Source organism: Hyperolius riggenbachi, chromosome 2 (genome assembly GCF_040937935.1).
Source record: "Hyperolius riggenbachi isolate aHypRig1 chromosome 2, aHypRig1.pri, whole genome shotgun sequence".
NCBI lineage: Eukaryota > Metazoa > Chordata > Amphibia > Anura > Hyperoliidae > Hyperolius > Hyperolius riggenbachi.
Window position 1 is genome coordinate 412,669,136 of NC_090647.1, and position 19,757 is coordinate 412,688,892.

General features: G+C 43.3%; 1 protein-coding gene across 2 annotated transcripts in view; it reads left to right on the plus strand.

The window, feature by feature from the left end:
• The window catches only part of MED14 (mediator complex subunit 14), a 223,486-nt gene that overhangs the window by 163,060 nt on the left and 40,669 nt on the right, over positions 1-19,757 (plus strand). The window contains exons 24-27 of one of the 2 annotated variants that reach the window (XM_068269856.1): positions 3,074-3,199; positions 12,213-12,395; positions 13,307-13,542; positions 14,829-15,008. In XM_068269856.1, the coding sequence (XP_068125957.1) occupies positions 3,074-3,199; positions 12,213-12,395; positions 13,307-13,542; positions 14,829-15,008 (725 nt within the window). The remainder of the gene's footprint in view (positions 1-3,073; positions 3,200-12,212; positions 12,396-13,306; positions 13,543-14,828; positions 15,009-19,757) is intronic. The other variant, XM_068269857.1, reaches the window with a different exon arrangement.

The following is a 19,757-nucleotide window of genomic DNA, read 5'->3' on the forward strand; positions in this document are numbered from 1 at the left end:
ACGCATACAAGGAGGTGCGTGGACAGGGGCTGACTCTCTCAGTTGGCTGTAAAGGAAACTAACCCACGGAAGGGTAATGGAGGATGGTAGAGGACCAGCGAGGGCACAGAACGGCTGCATGGGGCTTGGGGAAGCCCCAGGTAAGTGACATATTTTGTTTGGGGGGGGGGGGGGGAGGACAGTTAAGGAGTTAAGGTTCCCTTTAAGGTAATAATACTGTTGATACTTCTAATAGTTTAAACCTTGTACAGCTCAAAAATGAAATACTTTTTTGTAATGTACCATAAGGCCTCGTTGACATTGGGTGCGTTGAGAAACATGTAAAAGCGCATGATAAAAAAGGCATGTGTTTGTGCGTGCTTTAGTGCACTTTTCAATGCGTTGCGGTGCACTTTTTTTAAAGCATGTTTTGCTTGTTGTAGCAGTTGTCAATAAAGATTTGCTTTCAAGTGAAAATGTTTTTGTTTTGTTTTTTTTTCATTTGGGGTAAAAAAAAGCATGCATTTCTATGCGCTAAAAAAGCACACCCATTCACTTGCGTTGATGTGTGCTTTACAGCTCAACGCACAGGAATGCAAGCTACACTTACGGTTTTGTAACGCAGCGCATAGATGTGAACCAGGCACATTATTACATGGGAAAATCAATACCTTGCAGAACGCACAGGGCAATGCGCTCTGAAATTCGCTCACAAATGTACCTAGTGTGAAGGAGGCCTAATTCAGATTAAATTCCTATATAATAAAACCTAAGTGTTCCTGCACCGTCCTGTCCCTGTGTACGTGCGTTTGCGCTACCGCAGATGTGCAGCACAGACAGCCGTTGGGACAGGAGGACTGGGCCAGGGAGCTGGGCGGGCATGTGCGGGTGTCAGACGGGTACGCATGCGCACTGACATGCGGTAGTGTGACAGAGACCTAGAGCTTAGGTAAACTAGTTATCTTTTTTTTTTTTTTTGCTGACTGACTGTAACGATCGGTGTAACACAGAGAGGATCTGATTACCGGTGATCTGCAGTATCACCGAGAATACAGATGTATACCCGATTATTGATGATCTGCAGTATCACCGATAATCAGATATATCTCTAACCTCTGGACACCTGAGTAATATGAGTGTTTGGTGCAACAGTAATACTTTGAGGAGGGTCCCCATAAAGGGGATACAAGGCAGTATGGGATACTGCCTGGACAGGCTCCTTCCTCGGCCTGAGGCTCCCAAAGGGGGGGGAGTCAGGCTGAGTGAAGGAAGGACGAGAGTGTGAATGACACCAAGGGTGGGGTGTCACTGACAGATCTGTGAACAATCTCTAAACAGAGGAGATAGTTCTTGAGGTCGGACTAGCCAGGTCGGCAACAGACAGACAGACAGACAGATAAGGTACAAAGACAGAAGGCTGATTCGGTATCCAAGACAGGCAGGGTTTGGCAACGTGATATCAGATATGCGTGGTACCGAATCAGAAAGCAGAGGGATGGTCAGGAAAGCAGAAGGTCATAACAGATAATATACAATGCCTAGTCTTGGTGTGAGCTCCGTGATCATCAACACCCTGGAACTAGTCTGATGTATAACAGGTTGGTAACACAAGTCCCTAATCTGGGTGTGAGCTCCTTGATCATCAACACCCTGGAACTAGTCTGAAGTATAACAGAGATATAACACAGAATCTGACAAAAGGTCTCAGTGCTTCCACGTAGTGATCGCAACGGCAGACAACCAGAGAATGACCAGCATCCAGTATATATAGCAAAGCGCTCTCCAGCGCCTCCCCTAAGTGCTGGACCAATGGGAACTGGTTGTATCGTCAGCTGACCGGCTTGGTCAGCTGACTCCCTTCTGGCTGTCATAAAAGTTCTGCCTCTCTGCGCTCGCGTCTTTCTGAACCTGTGTGGACTATCAGTCCCAGCCACACCAGACATGTGTTGCAAATCACCTGCCGTGCTGGACGCGGAATCCTCTGCGTTCGGCTATCTTACTGGATGTAGGCCTATGCGTGCAAACCGCCACGTTGGACGCGGAATCTGCCGCCCCATTCTGAGTACACGCGGCGGCTTTTCCGCGTTTCCTCACACTGACTTCATGTATCTAACAATTGCTTCAGACTCCTACTCCACAGCTCTGTTTCTTTTTTTTTGTTTTTCTTTTTTTGTACATAAGCTGTACTTTGTTGTAATGTAATCTTTCTGTAAGTATTTATCTCGTAATAACTATAATTTCTAGTTGAGGGGGTTCCACCAAATTTACTTTACGCCAGTTAAAATTTCCAAATTTTCGGGTGGTGCAAGTGATGTTTGCTTGAGGTGTGGTCATAGCGATGGATCTTTTCAGCACATGAATCTTTTCAGCACATGACTTGGGATTGTGCGCTTGTCCTCTGCCTTTTGGATTGAAGTATTAGCTTTTATGAGCGGTCACCTGGGTCTTCCTGTGGTGTCCTCGTATAAAGCATGTCTGCTGAGCCTGGCAGAAGAGTTGCCTCTGAATAAGCATAACAAAACTGCTGGCTAGGATGTTATTCTTTTATGCCAAAAAAAAGTATTGCTAAGGAGTGAGAACAGTTGTCAGACCCCTCTATTCATCTGTGGAAGAGAATAATAAATACCTCCCTCCAACTTTACAAATTGACTTGCATAGCTAGAGGAGCAGGCGCTAAATTTGATAAGGTCTGGAAGGTTTGGTTACAATGTACTGACTCAGCCATTGACAACTTAGTGGTTACACCTATTATTGTGGAGTTCCTCTGACAACTGTTTTCCTCCTGTCCATTGCGTTTCATTTAGGACACTGATGATTTTTGTACAGCCATGGTCTGGGACTTTTGTTTTATTTCATGCAATTTGTGCTTATCATGCTCTTTTCACTGATCTCAGATGTAACTTTGTATATTCTGGATATTACTGTGATGTTGTATGTTTACTGTTTCAATGATTCTATATATTCTGTACATCTCTGTGATATGGCCTGGTGCAATTTTTGCTTCTTGCACTGTCAATGGATGATTTTTGTGTTGTTTTTTGAAACTCAATAAAATGATTAAAAAACAAAACCACTAATTTCTTTTCTCTTGCAGGGAACTTGCAAAGTTCTCCGAGCAGTGTGCTCAGAGCACCTTCCCCAGCAGCTTTTGGTCCCACTCCATCTCCTTCGTCTCTTGGAATTTCAATGGTTCAGCCTTCTAACTTTGCCAGTCCTCATGGTGAGTGTATATCTCCTCAGTGTTTACTGCACAGTAGAAGTAGAATATCTGTTGTGCAACTATACTTTGGTCTTATTGACCTTTTATGTGGTTTGAGACAGCAGGATGTGACTAGTGTAAATATCGTATTGGGCCAGTCTCATATTGTTGTGAATGTGACTTTGTAATGCTTCAGATTTGGGTCCATTTGGTATCTATTAGTTATGTTTCTATTAAATAACTGATCATTTTATTTGATGACTTAGACTAGGTAACACTTTGTGTGGGCTATGTAGAGTGTGCATGCCCCGCACACACAGGTGTAGCTTTTTGGGCGGTGTATGGCAGCTGCCATATACAGTACATTTCCTTTTAAACATTCCCATTTACCTGGTCGTCTAGCTGATCTTCTTCTTTTTGGCCTCAAGAATGTCTGAAACAAGCATGCAGGTTTGTGTGGTCAAACTTTAATCAGCGCTCCTGATCTGCATATTTGTTGTCAGTACCTGAAAGTGAGAGTGGTACAGAATCATCAGCACAGGCTGGTAGTTGGCATTCTTTGAAAGTAAATGCTTATGCAGTCCCATTCTTTTATGGCCATTATCACATTTGGTGTTGGTATTGCAAAAGTATACAGCATACTTTTTACTGCATTGTACGGTGAACACTCGTTGAACGAATACAATTGATCACCCTGAAAATGTCATGTTTTTTTTCTGCAGCAGTGAACAGTAATGTCTTGAGAGTATTTTAAGACTTTTAAGAAAGACTTCATTATTGTTAAAACGTGTACCTGAAGTGACAAATGGCATGATGAGATGAACATGGGTACATATAGCACTAGTCCTATAAAATTGTCTGAAGCTCCTTTCTGTTTTCCAGTGCAACAAGAACCTGAGGTGAGAGTCACATGGAGGCTGCCATATGTATTTCCTTTTAAACCATACCAGTTGCCTGGCAGTCCTGCTGATTTTACTGGTTGGTGTGAATCACACACCTGAACAAGCATTCATCGAATCTTGTCAGATTTTTGTCATTAGGATCAGCAGAACAGCCAGGCAATGTGCATTTTTTAAAAGGACATAAATGTCAGCCTCCATGTGTCTCTAACCTCTGGTATCCTTTAAGAAACTACCTATGCAAGTGAACTTGTCAAACTGCTTGTACAATTTATCCAGATATCCTTATGGTAGGTACACGCAATGCAATTTTCTGACAGATTTACTATCGGATAATTTCCCATTTTTAATAGATTTTTTTCATAGAAGTGATTGGAAAATCATGAAAAATTGATTGGAAATCAGATCGGACATGTTGGAAATAATCGATCTGACAGTAAATCTGTCAGAAAATTGCATTGTGTGTACCTAGCATTAAGCATATACAGTGGTTTGCAAAAGTATTCGGCCCCCTTGAAGTTTGCCACAAACATGAATCAATTTTATTGGAATTCCACGTGAAAGACCAGTACAAAGTGGTGTACACGTGAGAAGAGGAACGAAAATCGTACATGATTCCAAACATTTAAAAAAACAAAAACTGCAAAGTGGGGTGTGCGTAATTATTCAGCCCCCTGAGTCAATACTTTGTAGAACCACCTTTGCTGCAATTACAGCTGCCATTCTTTTATGGTATGTCTTTACCAGCTTTGCACATCTAGAGACTGAAATCCTTGCCCATTCTTCTTTGTAAAACAGCTGCTGCTCAGTCATATTAGATGGAAAGCGTTTGTGAACAGCAGTTTTCAGATCTTGCCACAGATTCTCGATTGGATTTAGATCTGGACTTTTGCTGGGCCATTCTAACACATGGATATGTTTTGATGTTTTGTTTTAAACCATTCCATTGGTGCCCTGGCATTATATTCAAGGTCGTTGTCCTGCTGGAAGGTGAATCTCTGCCCCAGTCTCAAGTCTTTTGCAGACTCCAAGAGGTTCTCTTCAAAGATTGCTCTGTATTTGGCTCCATCCATCTTCCCATCAACTCTGACCAGCTTCCCTGTCCCTGCTGAAGAGAAGCACCCCCAGAGCATGATGCTGCCACCACTACATTTGACAGTGTGGATGGTGTGTTCAGAGTGATGTGCAGTGGCTTGTGGCAAACTGCAAATGGGACTTCTTATGCTTTTTTTTGTTAACAATGGCTTTCTTCTTGCCACTCTTCCATAAAGGCCAACTTTGTGCTTGGCACGACTAATAGTTGTCCTATGGACAGATTCACCCACCTGAGCTGTAGATCTCTGTAGCTCGTCTAGAGTCACCATGGGCCTCTTGACTGCATTTCTGATCAGCGCTCTCCTTGTTCGGCCTGTGAGTTTAGGTGGACGGCCTTGTCTTTGTAGGTTTACAGTTGTGCCATACTCCCATTTCTGAATGATCGCTTGAACAGTGCTCTGTGGGATTTTCAAGGCTTTGGAAATCTTTTTGTAGCTTAAGCCTGCTTGAAATTTCTCAATAACTTTATGCCTGACCTGTCTGGTGTGTTCTTTGAACTTCATGGTGTTGGTGCTCCCAATATTCTCTTAAACAACCTCTGAGGCTGTCACAGAGCAGCTGTATTTGTACTGACATTAGATTACAAAGAGGTGCTCTCTATTTAGTCATTAGCACTCATCAGGCAATGTCTATGGGCAACTGACTGCATTCAGAGCAATGGGGGCTGAATAATTACGCACACCCCACTTTCCAGTTATTTATTTGTAAAAAATGTTTGGAATCATGTATGATTTTCGTTCCACTTTTCTCACGTGTACACCACTTTGTATTGGTCTTTCACGTGGAATTCCAATACAATTGATTTAGGTTTGTGGCAGTAATGTGACAAAATGTGGAAAACTTCAAGGGGGTCGAATACTTTTGCAAACCACTGTATATTGCTCTTATCAGGCTGAGAAAAGGCAGCAGATAAGGCCGGAAAGGGTCATCACTTCTATTTATTTTGCAGTTCGATAAAATAGATTTTACAATCGTGGAAAACTACAATTTTAATAAACAATTTCAATATGTGTACACATACTTATAAGAAGTACAACTCTCTCAGATTAAAGTGCACTATAAATTACTTTTCTCATATTCTGCTTTTGTTTACAGTAGGCAGTAAAAAGCTGACAAAACTGATAAGTTTTGAACTAGTCTATCTCCTCACATGGGATTCTCTGTATCTCCTCAGTATCTTAACAAAAGCACTCCCTGAAAAGGATCTATACAAAGATGTTAGCCAGCCTCCCTACTTGCTTGTACACTATTTCGGCAGTTTGACTGAGCGACTGATGTTCAGTAAGGAACATTTATCAAGCGTGTCTAAGGGCTGGTTCAGACGGGCGTTTTTGTGGCGTTTAATGCGGCGTTTCAGACGCACCGTTTTTTGAGATCTACTGCCATCCCATGCAAGTGAATGGGAGCGTTTAGAGCTGCTGTCTTTGCAGGCTTTCATGAAAGCCTGGCAGTAGATCCCGGCGTTGCGTCTAGTCTCGAAAGCAACATGCTGCTTTCAGAGGCGGTAAACACCAGGAAACAATAGCAGAGACCAGAACTGCTAGCCTTGAACGCTTCCCAAAAGCCTTCAAAAGCTAGCTTTTAAACGCTGGCGTTTGAACGAAATGCCAAGCGAAAGCTCAGCAGACGCCAGTGTGAACCAGCCCTAAGACAAAATACTGGTAGGTTTTTAGAAATCTGTGCAGAACTGTCTCTGATATCTTAAGAAACCGCTAGAAGGTGCAGTTTCCTTCTTCCACCAGAAACCCACTAGGAGCGATTTCTAAACGCTAGTGATTTAAAAAAAGCTCTTGGTAATGCAATGCTATGGGAAATTTTTATAAAATCACATCACTCAAGTGGGATCACACCCATAGCATTACGTTAGCAAGAGTTTTCGAATCGCAAAGTGCTCAGAAAATAGATCCTAGTGGGTTTCTGGCCTAAAACTGTTCTAAAACTAGTGGAGTTTCTCAGACAAGTGCAGTGTGTGAGGGAAATTGCTGTTGTTGAGGTAACCAATACATCTGCTGTATTGATACTGAAAAGAGAAGTTGTAATAGCATAAATGTAATATTTGTGGTAGATTTTACGTTAACTGACAAGATGTAATTTAAATAAATATATAAGATAAATGTATTAGAGCTGAAAAAAAAATTAAGCTTAGGAATTTGCAGCATCAGATTTTGTTTCTCCCTCATCTTTCTTATATCTCTCACACACACACACCCTTTCTGAGTGAGGAATTCAGTAGGGGGAGAAGCACTTCACAAATCGTGCCTAGCCTGCTCTGCCCAAGCTGTAGAAGTGCTGTTAAGCACTTCTTAATCTGCAGTAGTTTAGGAATGGATTTGCACTTTTCTTAAAGGTAGCCATACATATAGTGATGATGGGCAGATTCGACCAAAAGACAAATCTCTCTCTAATTGAATCTGGTTAGAGAGAGATTTGTTGGCTGCCCATACACCGCAGGCCGATTCCGTATCAACGTCTGACATTACACACATGCCCTTACTAGGAAACCATGTGGGGCGCATGTGTATGGAGAAAGGAGAAAACCCAAAGCCAGTAGAGGCTGTAGACAGGTAATGGATCACTTGCACCGGAGGGAACATTTTAACATGGGGGACAGCGCTGGGGGTTTTGTCATGTTTGTCGTTCACCCCGAAATTGCGCACCCTATCGAGCAAGTCGGCCCTACATCTTACGGCATGTGCGGTCGACTAATACGCCCAATTTCTGCCCGAAAATGGTTACATTTTTCGTCAAGCATGCACTTGACTGCACCTATTTTCATCTGATTCCATTATAACAATCAAATTGGATGGTTGATCGGCTGCCACGTCATCTGATTTATGGCTACCTTAACTGTACTGCAGTTCTAGAAATTCATCCTAAACAGCCGCTATTAAGTAGGATTTAAGAAGCTTTTTATTATGCAGGTTAACCCTGCTGTTTAAAGTGTATGGGAACCGCATTTAAAAAAATTAGACAGATACTTACCCAAGGAGAGGGAAGGCTCTTTGTCCTATAGAGCCTTCCTGCTCCTCTCCTGGTCCCCTCGTTCGTGCTGGCTCGCCCGGTAGCAGTATTTTACTAATTTAGTCAAATACTGCTTTACCCGGCCGAAGGAGGCTTCAGAAGTCTTCAGGAAGCCAGAGTGCTCCTGAAGAAGGGCGGCCCTGTACTGCACCTGCGCCAGCACGCTCTCTTGCACGCTCACGCCTGTGCAGTATGGAGCCGCACGTCTTCGGGAGGACACTGCTCCCGAAGACTTCCAAATACCCTTTCGTCGGGGGATTGAAACGGGGAGGAGCCAGTACAGGATAGAGAGCACCAACAGAGGAGACGGGAGGCTCTATATGACCCAGAGCCTTCCCTCTCCTTAGGTAAGCATTTGCTTCATTTTTTTTAAATGCGGTTCCCATTCACTTTAAGAAGAAAAAAAAACTTGAATTCTTTGATAAAATCTGGCCCATTGACTGCTTTTGAAAATATGAAGAGATGGGCTAGTCCACAACCTGTCAGATTTTTACTATCTACTGTAAGTCTCAGTGACGCAGGAAAAGAATACTTTATAGTGCATTGTACTGTGGAACAGATGTCCACGTTATACATGTGCATTTTAAATTTTACAATTTTTCTCAATAGTGGTCTTTTAAAAGTCAACAATCCTGCTGCTGGATACTTAGGTCTTCTGGTTGTTATCCAGTTCACTTGCCTTGATTGCTAGTAGCAGAATTGCTAAGTATAACGGTTCAGATTGCAACAAGTGAGCATGCAGGTAGGTAATATTAAGGATTCTATTTCTTTCAGTTTATTCAAAATGTTTAAAGGATACCCGAAGTGACGTGACATGATGAGATAGACATTTGTATGTACAGTGCCTAGCACACAAATAACTATGCTGTGTTGCTTTTTTTCTTTATCTGTCTGAAAGCGTTAAATATCAGGTATGTAAGTGGCTGACTCAGACCTGACTCAGACAGGAAGTGACTACATTGTGACCCTCACTGATAAGAAATTCCAACTATAAAACCCTTTCCTAGCAGAAAATGTCTTCTGAGAGCAAGAATGAGATAAAAAAGGAATTTCTTATCAATGAGGGTCACAGTGTAGTCACTTCCTGTCTGAGTCAGGACTGAGTCAGCCACTTACATACCTGATATTTAACTCTTTCAGGCAGAGACAGAAAAAAAGGAACACAGCATAGTTATTTATGTGCTAGGCACTGTACATACCCATGTCTATCTCATCATGTCACATGTCACTTCAGGTATCCTTTAAATGAGCCGAGATATATTTACCAGTGTGCGAGACATTGAAAGTTGTGTACGGTAAATTTTACTTACTGCTATAAGAGCTGCACCTTCCGGGTCAGGGATATGTATAATTTAAAACCGGATTTAATTCCCAAGTTGGAATACCATTATTCTCTTTGCTTGGACCCTTGAAAATATGCAGTTGATATTTTGTTAAATTTAAAGAGGAACTCCAGTGAAAATAATGTAGTAAAAAAAGTGCTTCATTTTTTTACCATAATTATGTATAAATGATTTAGTCAGTGTTTGCTCATTGTAAAATCTTTACTCTCCCCGATTTACATTCTGACATTTATTACATGGTGACATTTTTACTGCGGGCAGGTTATGTAGCTGCTCCTAGCTGTTTTGGCTGTTGGAGACAGCTGTAAACAGCTAATTCCTGTCTGTGAACATTGTTACATTGTGGCAGCTTGCCCAGAGTACTGTGGTACTCAGAGCTTCTTGTGGGAGGGGTTTCAGCACAAAATCAGTCATACAGCGCCCCCTGATGGTCTGTTTGTGAAAATCATATTTCTCATGTAAAAGGGGGTATCAGCTACTGATTATTATTATTATTATTTAGTATATATATATATATAGCACCGACATATTACGCAGCGCCGTACTATATATATATATATATATATATATATATATATATATATATATATATATATATATATATATATATATATATAGTCAGGGCTAAAGTTCAATTCTAGGTTGGAGTTTCTCTTTAAGTGGTTATCTTCTTGGTTGCTTGTGCCACTCCCTGCTTTTCCCAGCACTTACTCCACATCTCCTAAGTCAGGTAGTTGTAACAAGCAATGGCAGGAAGTATACTTTTTCCAGCAATGTGTGAGAATATATCTTTAAAAATTTGTCAAGTGGTTTTGTGTCTCATCTTAGATTACTATTTTGCCAGATTAAAACTGGCCTTTTCATCACAGCAAAAGCATGCTCAAAAAGTTGCTCAAACAACTAACTTCAGATGCTGTACTTGGAAAAACATGTACATTCAGTATGCTGAGGCCAGCTTCACACTGCGGATTGGTGTTAGCGTTGCAGCGTACCGCCAAAAACAGGCCTTCTAGGAATACCGCATTACTATGCGGTATTCCCCTTCTGGCATCCGGCCAAATCGGAAGTGACGTTGCAGTGACTTCCTGTTTTGTAAATACAGAAGTGCATGGAAGCATATTGTAAAAGTATGCTACTTTGCATGCGTGTCGCACCGCCGTTGCCAACATTTTTCAAATCCCTGCGTTACCGTAGACTTGACTTCTGGTCCACCGCAGATACAGTATGCATGCTTACGTTGTTTTGGAAGTGCGTCAGATTGAGCACTTCCGGCGCAAAACACTGCAGGTAATATGAATGCACCCATAGACTTTAATTGCCCTGCGGTAACAGTGGGTTAAATTGCCGCCATGCACCGCGCCACTGTGAATGGGCCCTCAAATCATGTATAGTTTTAGTTACAAATGTATTTTGTGCGTTGTCAGTTTGGTCTCGTATGTATTGAAAGGTCCAGTAGTTGTAACATCAGTTATTTGAGCTTTCCAGTTTTATGAAAACAGTTTCCAGTTCTATTTGCCTTAATATAATTCCATCAGTTATAATTCCAATTGTGATAGTTTGGTACTGCATAAAAATATATTTATTTCTACCTGCGTTTTGACCACCAAACTAAAACTAGATTTTGGTGTTAAAAACAACGATGTGCAATGGAACTTATCATATTAAGAGTGATGTGGATTGTTAAGCACGAATATGCAGTAGGAAATTTTAAATGATTTTTCTGTCACTATGTAGAGGCTGAGCAGGTGCTTGCATCAGCATGCCTTTCCATACCACTGGATGGTCAAATATGTGATCAAATCTGAAGCAAACATATGCATATTTATTTATTTATTTATTGTATTTATAAAGCGCCAACATATTACGCAGCGCTGAAAAATAGTGCAGCTTCTGTGTGAAGCTGGTGTATATTTTACAACAGTTCTGAGCATTAGTAATCCAGAATGAGAACACTTGGATACAGGGATGTCAATAAGGTTGGCATTAGTCTAGTCTAGGGGACCCAGCAGGAAACCTCATAGGGAAATTCTGCTAACGTGGTTGGGTGGACACAGCACCCTCGAGTTTCAGATAGGTTGTAGTGGGTGTTGTACGATCACACTATTCAGCCAACCACAGTGCTTTGTTCTGTAGAGGATGCTGTGATTGGAGAACTGTTCCCTATGAACACTAGGACCCCTGCTGGGTCAACTAGACTAGCATCATATTGTCATGATCTTTGCAATGAGTTTTCATGGCAAGTAACAATAGACATTCCAGCAAGATGGCATAATCGTGCCCATGTAGTTCTCATCCGTGTGTAAGAGCCCACTCCTCCTGGAAGCTGGAGCTGATATAAGAATTATGCCAGCCCCTTATGTCTTTTACTTAGCAGCCAAGGCTTTCTGCTGGATGGGAAAGTTAAATGTTTTATTTGCTGTATACACTTGAACTAAGAAATGTTTTTGAGAAAAACTGCTGTTGTCTTCTTCTACCGACACCCCTGTTTGTTTTGTGCCCATCCTAACATCAATTTTTTTCTGCTGTGGTTCTTCTATTAGATGTTGGTCTCTATTCATGAATAACGTCACTTTGATTGTAGCCATCCTGATTATATAGTAGCAGCTTAATGTCCCAACACATCCATTCTTAGCAGTGGAGATGATGTGATAAAATCTCATTTTACAACCTGCACAGGTACATTAGACCCTAGCTCTCCGTACACCATGATGTCACCCAGCCAACGTGCAGGGAATTGGCCAGGGTCTCCTCAAGTGTCTGGTCCTTCTCCAGCAGCTCGCATGCCTGGAATGTCACCAGCAAATCCATCTCTTCACTCTCCTGTCCCTGATGTGTCTCACTCCCCTCGAGCTGGAACAAGTATGTTGGGGTTCCAATCATGCTCTCATTTAGTAATTCTAGCTCATCGCTCTACTAGAGCTTCTTTTCACAAGATCAGCTTCAAATGTTTTAAGCTTTTCACAACATAATTTCAGCCTGGATGCTAGCAAATTATACGCCTTTATCTGCTCACCCCAGTTACTTATGCAGTGACAGCTCAGATAAGAATGCATATATAATATTTGTTAGTTTTGTGATCACAGTTACATAAGATGGCCAGGAAAGATATGGCCATATACAGAATAGAAAGTTAATTTTGTCTTTTATTACATGAGTTGTGCAGTATATGGAGTAAAACAGTCTGAGCAGGTAAACACAGGAGGAAAATAAATTCTATATCAAAACATTTGCTAACTCTGCTCTCCCACATTACGCATGTCTTCTCCCTCTTGCCGAATTCTAAGTAATATAATATCAGCAGCACCTTCAAACAGTGGTCCTGATGAGCGGACAAGCCTGGAACTTTTGTGCTAAGATCAATGTTCATAAGCTCATAAAATAAATGGGTAGCTTATTAAAATTACAGGCATCTGCCCAAAACTGGAAAAAATGGTTTTTCAGCATGGTGGCATTTTAAATCCCCCTTTCTTTGACAAAATGTTACCAAATACATATAATTGCAGTCCTATAACCTATATCTCTGTGATCATTGCTAGTACAGTATGTGGAGTTTACAAAGTGCTAGAAAGGGCCTTGTCTGTTTTGTCACTGGACTGTTGTCTTGGCATTGTGTGTACACTGCATGCTATTGGTGATTTATTTTTGCTGATTTTCTTTCATTTGTGGCAAGGCTTGAGCTTAATTGCAGATATAGTGTTTCATATGTGCATAAGTTGCTTCAGACATTCTGTACAAGTTAATGAATATGTATTTTCTATTCTTTGAATAAGGCTCTCAGTCAATGCCAACAAACATGCCTCCACCTCGCAAGCTACCTCAGCGTTCATGGGCTGCATCCATCCCTACCATCCTCACTCACAGTGCCTTGCACATCCTCCTCCTACCTTCTCCTACTCCGGGGTTGTCACCGGCTCTGGCAGGCAGCTACCTGTGTTCTCCTCTTGAAAGGTTCCTTGGATCTGTTAACATGAGGCGGCACCTTCAGAGGATAATCCAGCAGGAGACTGTACGTACAGCATTTAAAGATGACTTCAGTTTGTCTCCATCTGTAACAATATCTGGCTTGTACTTGAGTTATATAATCCTCTGTGTTAAATCGGGAAACACAATCAGACATCCGAGCACCAGTGATATATCTGATAGTGACCGCTCTAGCTGGCTATGCTGCAAAATTTTGTTATGCAGCTCAGCTATCTGAAGTATGGTGTGAAAATAATACTATGGTTGAATCAAATAACCTTCTGATTACATTCTTTATGTTTCCTGATCCTTTTAACAATTGACAAAAAAAAGTAAAAATATGTAGATAAAAATTGATTATTTTTAGAATTTGGAATGTATGGCCATGTACACTTAGTTTAAATTGTGATGACTTCAGATGGTGGAAACCAAAGCAACAGATAAAGAAATCAAAATGATGTAGCTCTTTTTCTTTTACCTTCAAATTAGCCATTTACAATGTACCTTTCTCTAGAATGTGTGCATTAGTTTTGTATAGACGCTAGTTATTTTAGCGTGAGATGATACCAATAGTGCCATATACTTTCAGCTGTAAGTTGAGAAGGTTAGGTCTGATTCTATTAAGTAAAGGTGAACTAGTGTGCGAGTGAAACCTACTTTTCTCTAATTATGAGGAGGGGGTTCCCCAATATATTTGTGTGCCAGTATCTGTCTCCCTCTCTCCCCTTCTTGTGGATCTAAGCACAGTGACCACATTAGAAACACTCATACCTAATAATCATCCTTTTTTTCTCCTCCTCATTCATGCCGATGAGCATGCCTTATAAAGTGGGCTGGCAAAGAGAGACGGACACATACAGGCTGCACAAAGTTCTGGGGGCGGGGGTGAATAATTGCTTCATTTGTGGACCCAGGAGAGTTAATGGCTGCACTTGGGGGCCACAAGAGGTTAATAACTGCAATTTGAGGGGACGGGGATTAATAGCTGCAGTATTTTATGCATTGCAGCCATTAACCCCTCCAGGTCCCCAAGTGCAACCATTACCTTTTCCTGGGTCAACTTATGCTTGAGTCAACATAAAATTTCACTTTAACATGGTCAGATGTTGGGATTGACTTATGCCCGAGGTCCACTTATAGCCAAGCATATACAGTAATATCAGTAATATATTACCAATGTCTGTTGTACATATTAACATTATGATGACTTGTGTTCTGCCATTGGAATAGACTTTTCTGTATTAACCCATTTAGAGAAGATTATTTTCAGTGAAATATTTTTTTTTAAATCTGCTGAATGTTGGTTAATGTTTGTAATTATTTTTTTTACAGCTTCAGCTTATAAACTCTAATGAGCCAGGCGTTATAATGTTCAAGACTGATGTTCTGAAATGTCGAGTGGCTCTTAACCCCACTACAAATCAAACGTTGCAGCTGAAGGTAACACCAGAGAATGCTGGTCAGTGGAAGCCAGAGGAGCTCCAGGTCCTGGAGAAGTTCTTTGAGACAAGGGTATGAATAATATAACACAAAAAGTGAAATGGCTCTTATGCACAAAATATATAACAGGCTATCTAGTAAAATCATTGTTCAGTTTTTATATAGTGCTTACATATTCTGCAGCGCTTTTGCAGAGTATATACTTTTGACAGTAATTTGTCCCCCAGAGAAGCTCACAGTCTACTCTCTACAATAGTCATATGCCCATTATATTCTGGGGCCAAATTAGGTGGAAGCCAGTAGGCCTGAACGATTTTGGGAAAAGATTGAATCACACGATTTCTGTCAGAAATTTCGATTCACGATTTTCTTCAAATCAAGCTTTATCACTAATTTAACAATGTGCACAGTAACTAAGGAACAGCTAAGGAATAGAACCTTAGTTTCACAGTATCCGCACTGCAGAATGATCACCAGTCAGTCACACAGCAGTCATTATCACGCTGACACACTGTGCAGCGTAGCAGAGGCTTGAATGATAGGAGTTTGGGCGGAGTCTGCTGCCCAAGTTACAGTTTGATGGACATGTGGGCGGAGTCTGCCGCCCGCCCAGCAAATGATGTGTAAGCACTGGGGAGGAGGGAGTTGCCTAGTGAGAGCCAGTCTGCTGCCCATCACACCACTTGAGGTGGGCGGATTCAGCCGCTCGTAATACAAGGTGATTGACAGCCTTGTGGGCGAGGTCTGCCGCACGCCCAGCTAATGCTCCGGAGATGTTATGAGGAGTGAGCCGCACGAGTGAGAGAGCCTGTGGGCGGCAACTGTTTACCGCCCACTGCACTGATTGGCTGCACACTCGGCGGAAGTTAGGGGAGAGAGTGAGCCAGCTGCACTCGGAAAACGAGTGACGAACGCTGGTGCTGAGCCGCTGCAAAATGCTGCTAAACAGAGCGGGACAGTGGACTGCTGGCCTGAATGCAGAGGGGGTAAAAATCGTTGCCATGGCGATCACGGAATCCTCATTTCCATGATTGCGATTTCGATCGAAAAACGATTTATCATTCAGCCCTAGAAGCCAGTTAGCTTATCTGTATGTTTTTGGGATGTGCGGGGAAACCAGACTAAACCCACATAGACGTGGGAAGATGATACAAACGCTGTGCATATAGTGCCCTGGCTGAGATTCAAATCAGAAACCCAGAACTGCAAGGAGATGTTTTGTCTTAATTATGCTGTGTACTATTCAATTTAACATATGTGATATGTAACACGGGATGCATTGTAGCTGTCAGAGTAATATTAATATAACACATCAATAGATTAAATCAATTGTAGTTAGCCTGTAAACTGTCATGCATCATGGAAAGGCCCATCAAACTTCACTTTTAAAGGACACCTGAAGTGTTGACATATTTTATTTCCTTTTGTTATTATTATCATTATTGATTTGTATAGTGCCAGCATTTTCCGAAGGTGTTGTACAACTGAGTACAAGGTATAATAATACATTATAAACAATACAACAGTTGTATTGCTTTGCCATGCGGTGTGATGCTTCTGCTACATTGCAATGTAAAGCTAAAAACGTCAATCATATTACCCTCCGGTGGAGTGCGCTGACAGTGTCCGAAGCATAGGCACGCCCTCAGCTCAGTGATGTACTCCCTGCTGGACAGGAAGTACGTCACTGGAATTCCTATTGGTCCGAGCGTGCTCCATTGCTCATATTACCTGCGTCATCCATAGACTTGCATTACAGCATGCTTCATGCATTAAGGGTGGTGCATGCAGTAACGGGCTGCAGCCCTTGCATCGGACCGGAAGCTTCTACATTAACTGTGAAAAAGGTTCGGTTCACGCGAACTTTCACAAACCGCAATAGACTTCAATGGGGATGCGAACTTTGAAAACTAGAAACATTTATGCTGGCCAGAAAAGTGATGGAAAAGATGTTTCAAGGAGTCTAACACCTGGAGGGGGGCATGGATGAGTGGGATCGACGCCAAAAGTCGGGAAAAATCTGGATTTGATGCAAAGCAGCATTTTAAGGGCAGAAATCACATTGAATGGTAAATTGCAGGCCTAAAGTACTTTCAAACATCTTGCATGTGTATACATCAATCAGGGAGTGTAATTAGAGTACTGCTTAACACTGACACACCAAACTCACTGTGTAACACACCTCAAAAAGCTGTTTGTGTAGTGACAGCCGTGCTAGACTGATGCACACCATGGCCAGAGTGCAGGCCGTGGCGGTTTTCCAGCCCATATGGTTGCCGGGCTGTGGTAGCTCAATGATAGAACAACAGTGACTGTCCAGCTGATCAAATTTGGTCTGTCCTTAATGAAGCAACGACCTTATTATCTTTGGTGTGCCACCCCCGAGACACTCATATAGACGGCGGTCATTGCTTCATTGTGATACGCAAGCCCCTTCACCGTGGCAAGGTAATGATCATGAAGGGGAATGGGCACATGTACATGCCTTTTTGTTTTGTTGTTGCAGCTGCACTGCAGGCAGAAAAATTAGGCAGGCATGTACACGCAGCAGAAAAATTACCTGGACCCTGTTGGTGGTGGCGGAGAAGGCAAACGGCCTGCAGGCAGGGATATGCTGTGTGTGGGGACTGACTTAGTTTTCGGGCGGGCAGTAGCCCTCTGGGATCCATGCCTCATTCATTTTGATAAAGGTGAGGTACTGAACACTTTGGTGACTTAGGCAACTTCTCTTCTTAGTGACAATGCCTCCAGCTGCGCTGAAGGTCCTTTCCGACAGGACGCTTGAGGCAGGGCAAGACAGAAGTTGGATGGCAAATCGGGACAGCTCTGGCCACAGGTCAAGCCTGCACACCCAGTAGTCCAAGGGTTCATTGCTGCTCACAGTGTCTACATCCACACTTAAGGCCAGGTGTAGTCGGCTACCTGCCGGTCCAGGCGTTGGTGGAGGGTGGATCCGGAAGTGCTAAGGTGAGGCGTTTAACTAAAGAACATCCGGCATCACCATGAGATCGCTGGAGCGTCCTGTCTTTGCCTGCATGGACATGGGAGAAGGATTACTGGCAGTGGTACCTTTATTGCGTTGTGCTGTGACATCACCCTTATACGCATTGTAAAGCATACTTGCCAGCTTGTTCTGCATGTGCTGCATCCTTTCTGCCTTCAGGTGACTTGGTAACATGTCTGCCACTTTGTGTCTATACCGAGGGTTTAGTAACGTGGCCACCCACTACAGCTCATTCCCCTTGAGTTTTTTTTATATGGGGGTCCCTCAACAGGCTGGACAGCATGAAAGACGCCGTCTGCACAAAGTTGGATCTAGACGTACTTCCATCTCCTCTTGCTTTTCCTCAGTGACGTCAGGTAAGTCGTCCTCCTCCTCCCAGCCATGGGAACATTGAGCAGCACAAGCCCCCTGCGACGCCTACTGCGGTTGTTCTTCTGACGCCTCCTACTCCTCCAAAGAAACCCCTTCCTCATCCGAGTCTGACTCCTCTTCCGAGTCTGACTCCTCTTCCCCACACGACTCTTCCTCCTCCTCCTCCCCCCTCTGTGCTGCCACAGGTGTTGAGGAAACATCTGGTTCTGATGTAAATTGCCCCCACAACTGTTCCTGCTTTAACTGTTCCTCTTCACGCTCCTCCACACATTGATCCACCACTCTACGCACGGCACGCTCCAGAAAGTAAGCGTACGGGATCAAGTCGCTGATGGTGCCTTCACTGCAACTCACCAGGTTGGTCACCTCCTCAAACGGCTGCATGAGCCTGCATGCATTTCGCATCAGTGTCCAGTTGTTGGGCCACAACATCCCCATCTCTCCAGATTGTCCTTCTACTGAAATTGTAGAGGTACTGGGTGACGGCTTTCTCCTGTTCTAGCAGGCAAGAGAACCTGAGCAGGGTCGAATGCCAGCGAGTCGGGCTATCACATATCAAGCGTCTCACCGGCAAGTTGTTTCTCCGCTGAATGTCCGCAAAGCGTGCCATGGGTGTGTAAGACCGCCTGAAATGCCCACACAACTTCCTGGCCGGCTTCAGGACGTCCTCTAAGCCTGGGTACTTTGACACAAATCTTTGACTAGATTCAGCACATGTGCCATGCAGGGTACATGTGTCAGCTTTCCCAAATTCAAAGCGGAAAGAAGATTGCTGCCGTTGTCACACGCCACGTTGCCGATCTCCAGCTGGTGCGTGGTCAGCCTGTTTGTTAAGAGCAGCCAAGAGAGCTGGTCCAGTGTGACTCTCCGCTTTGAGGCAAGATATGTCTAAGATGGCGTGACACCGTCTTACCTGGTAAGCAGCATAGGCCCTGGGGAGCTGGGGCTGTGTAGCTGGAGAGGAGATCGCGGCACCAGCCAAGGAGGAGGAGGATGTAGCAGGCGGAGAGGAGGTGGCAGGAGTCCTGCCTGCAAGCCGTGGAGGTGTCGCATGTTGGTCCGCTGCACAGCCACGTACTCCCTGCTTACCATCGGTCACCAGGTTGACCCAATGGGCTATGTAAGTAATGTAGCAGCCCTGACCGTGCTTGGCAGACCAGGCATCCGTGGTAAGTTCCGCCACGCCAGCTGTCAGATGCCGGGCAAGGGGGTGACTGGCAGAAATTGGCTTCTTCCGCTCAAAGATTTCCTTCACAGACACCTGGCTGCTGTGGGCAGAGGAGCAGGAGCCGCTCAAGGTCAGAGGCGGAGTGGAGGAGGGTGGTTGTGAAGGTGCAAGGGAGAAAGCGGCTGAAGATGCTGCACCTGAAGGAGAAAGAGGAGGGGGTAGCTTTTCTTTTGTGTGCTGCTTTTCCTCTGGTGCTCTTCCCATTACAGTTTGTCCC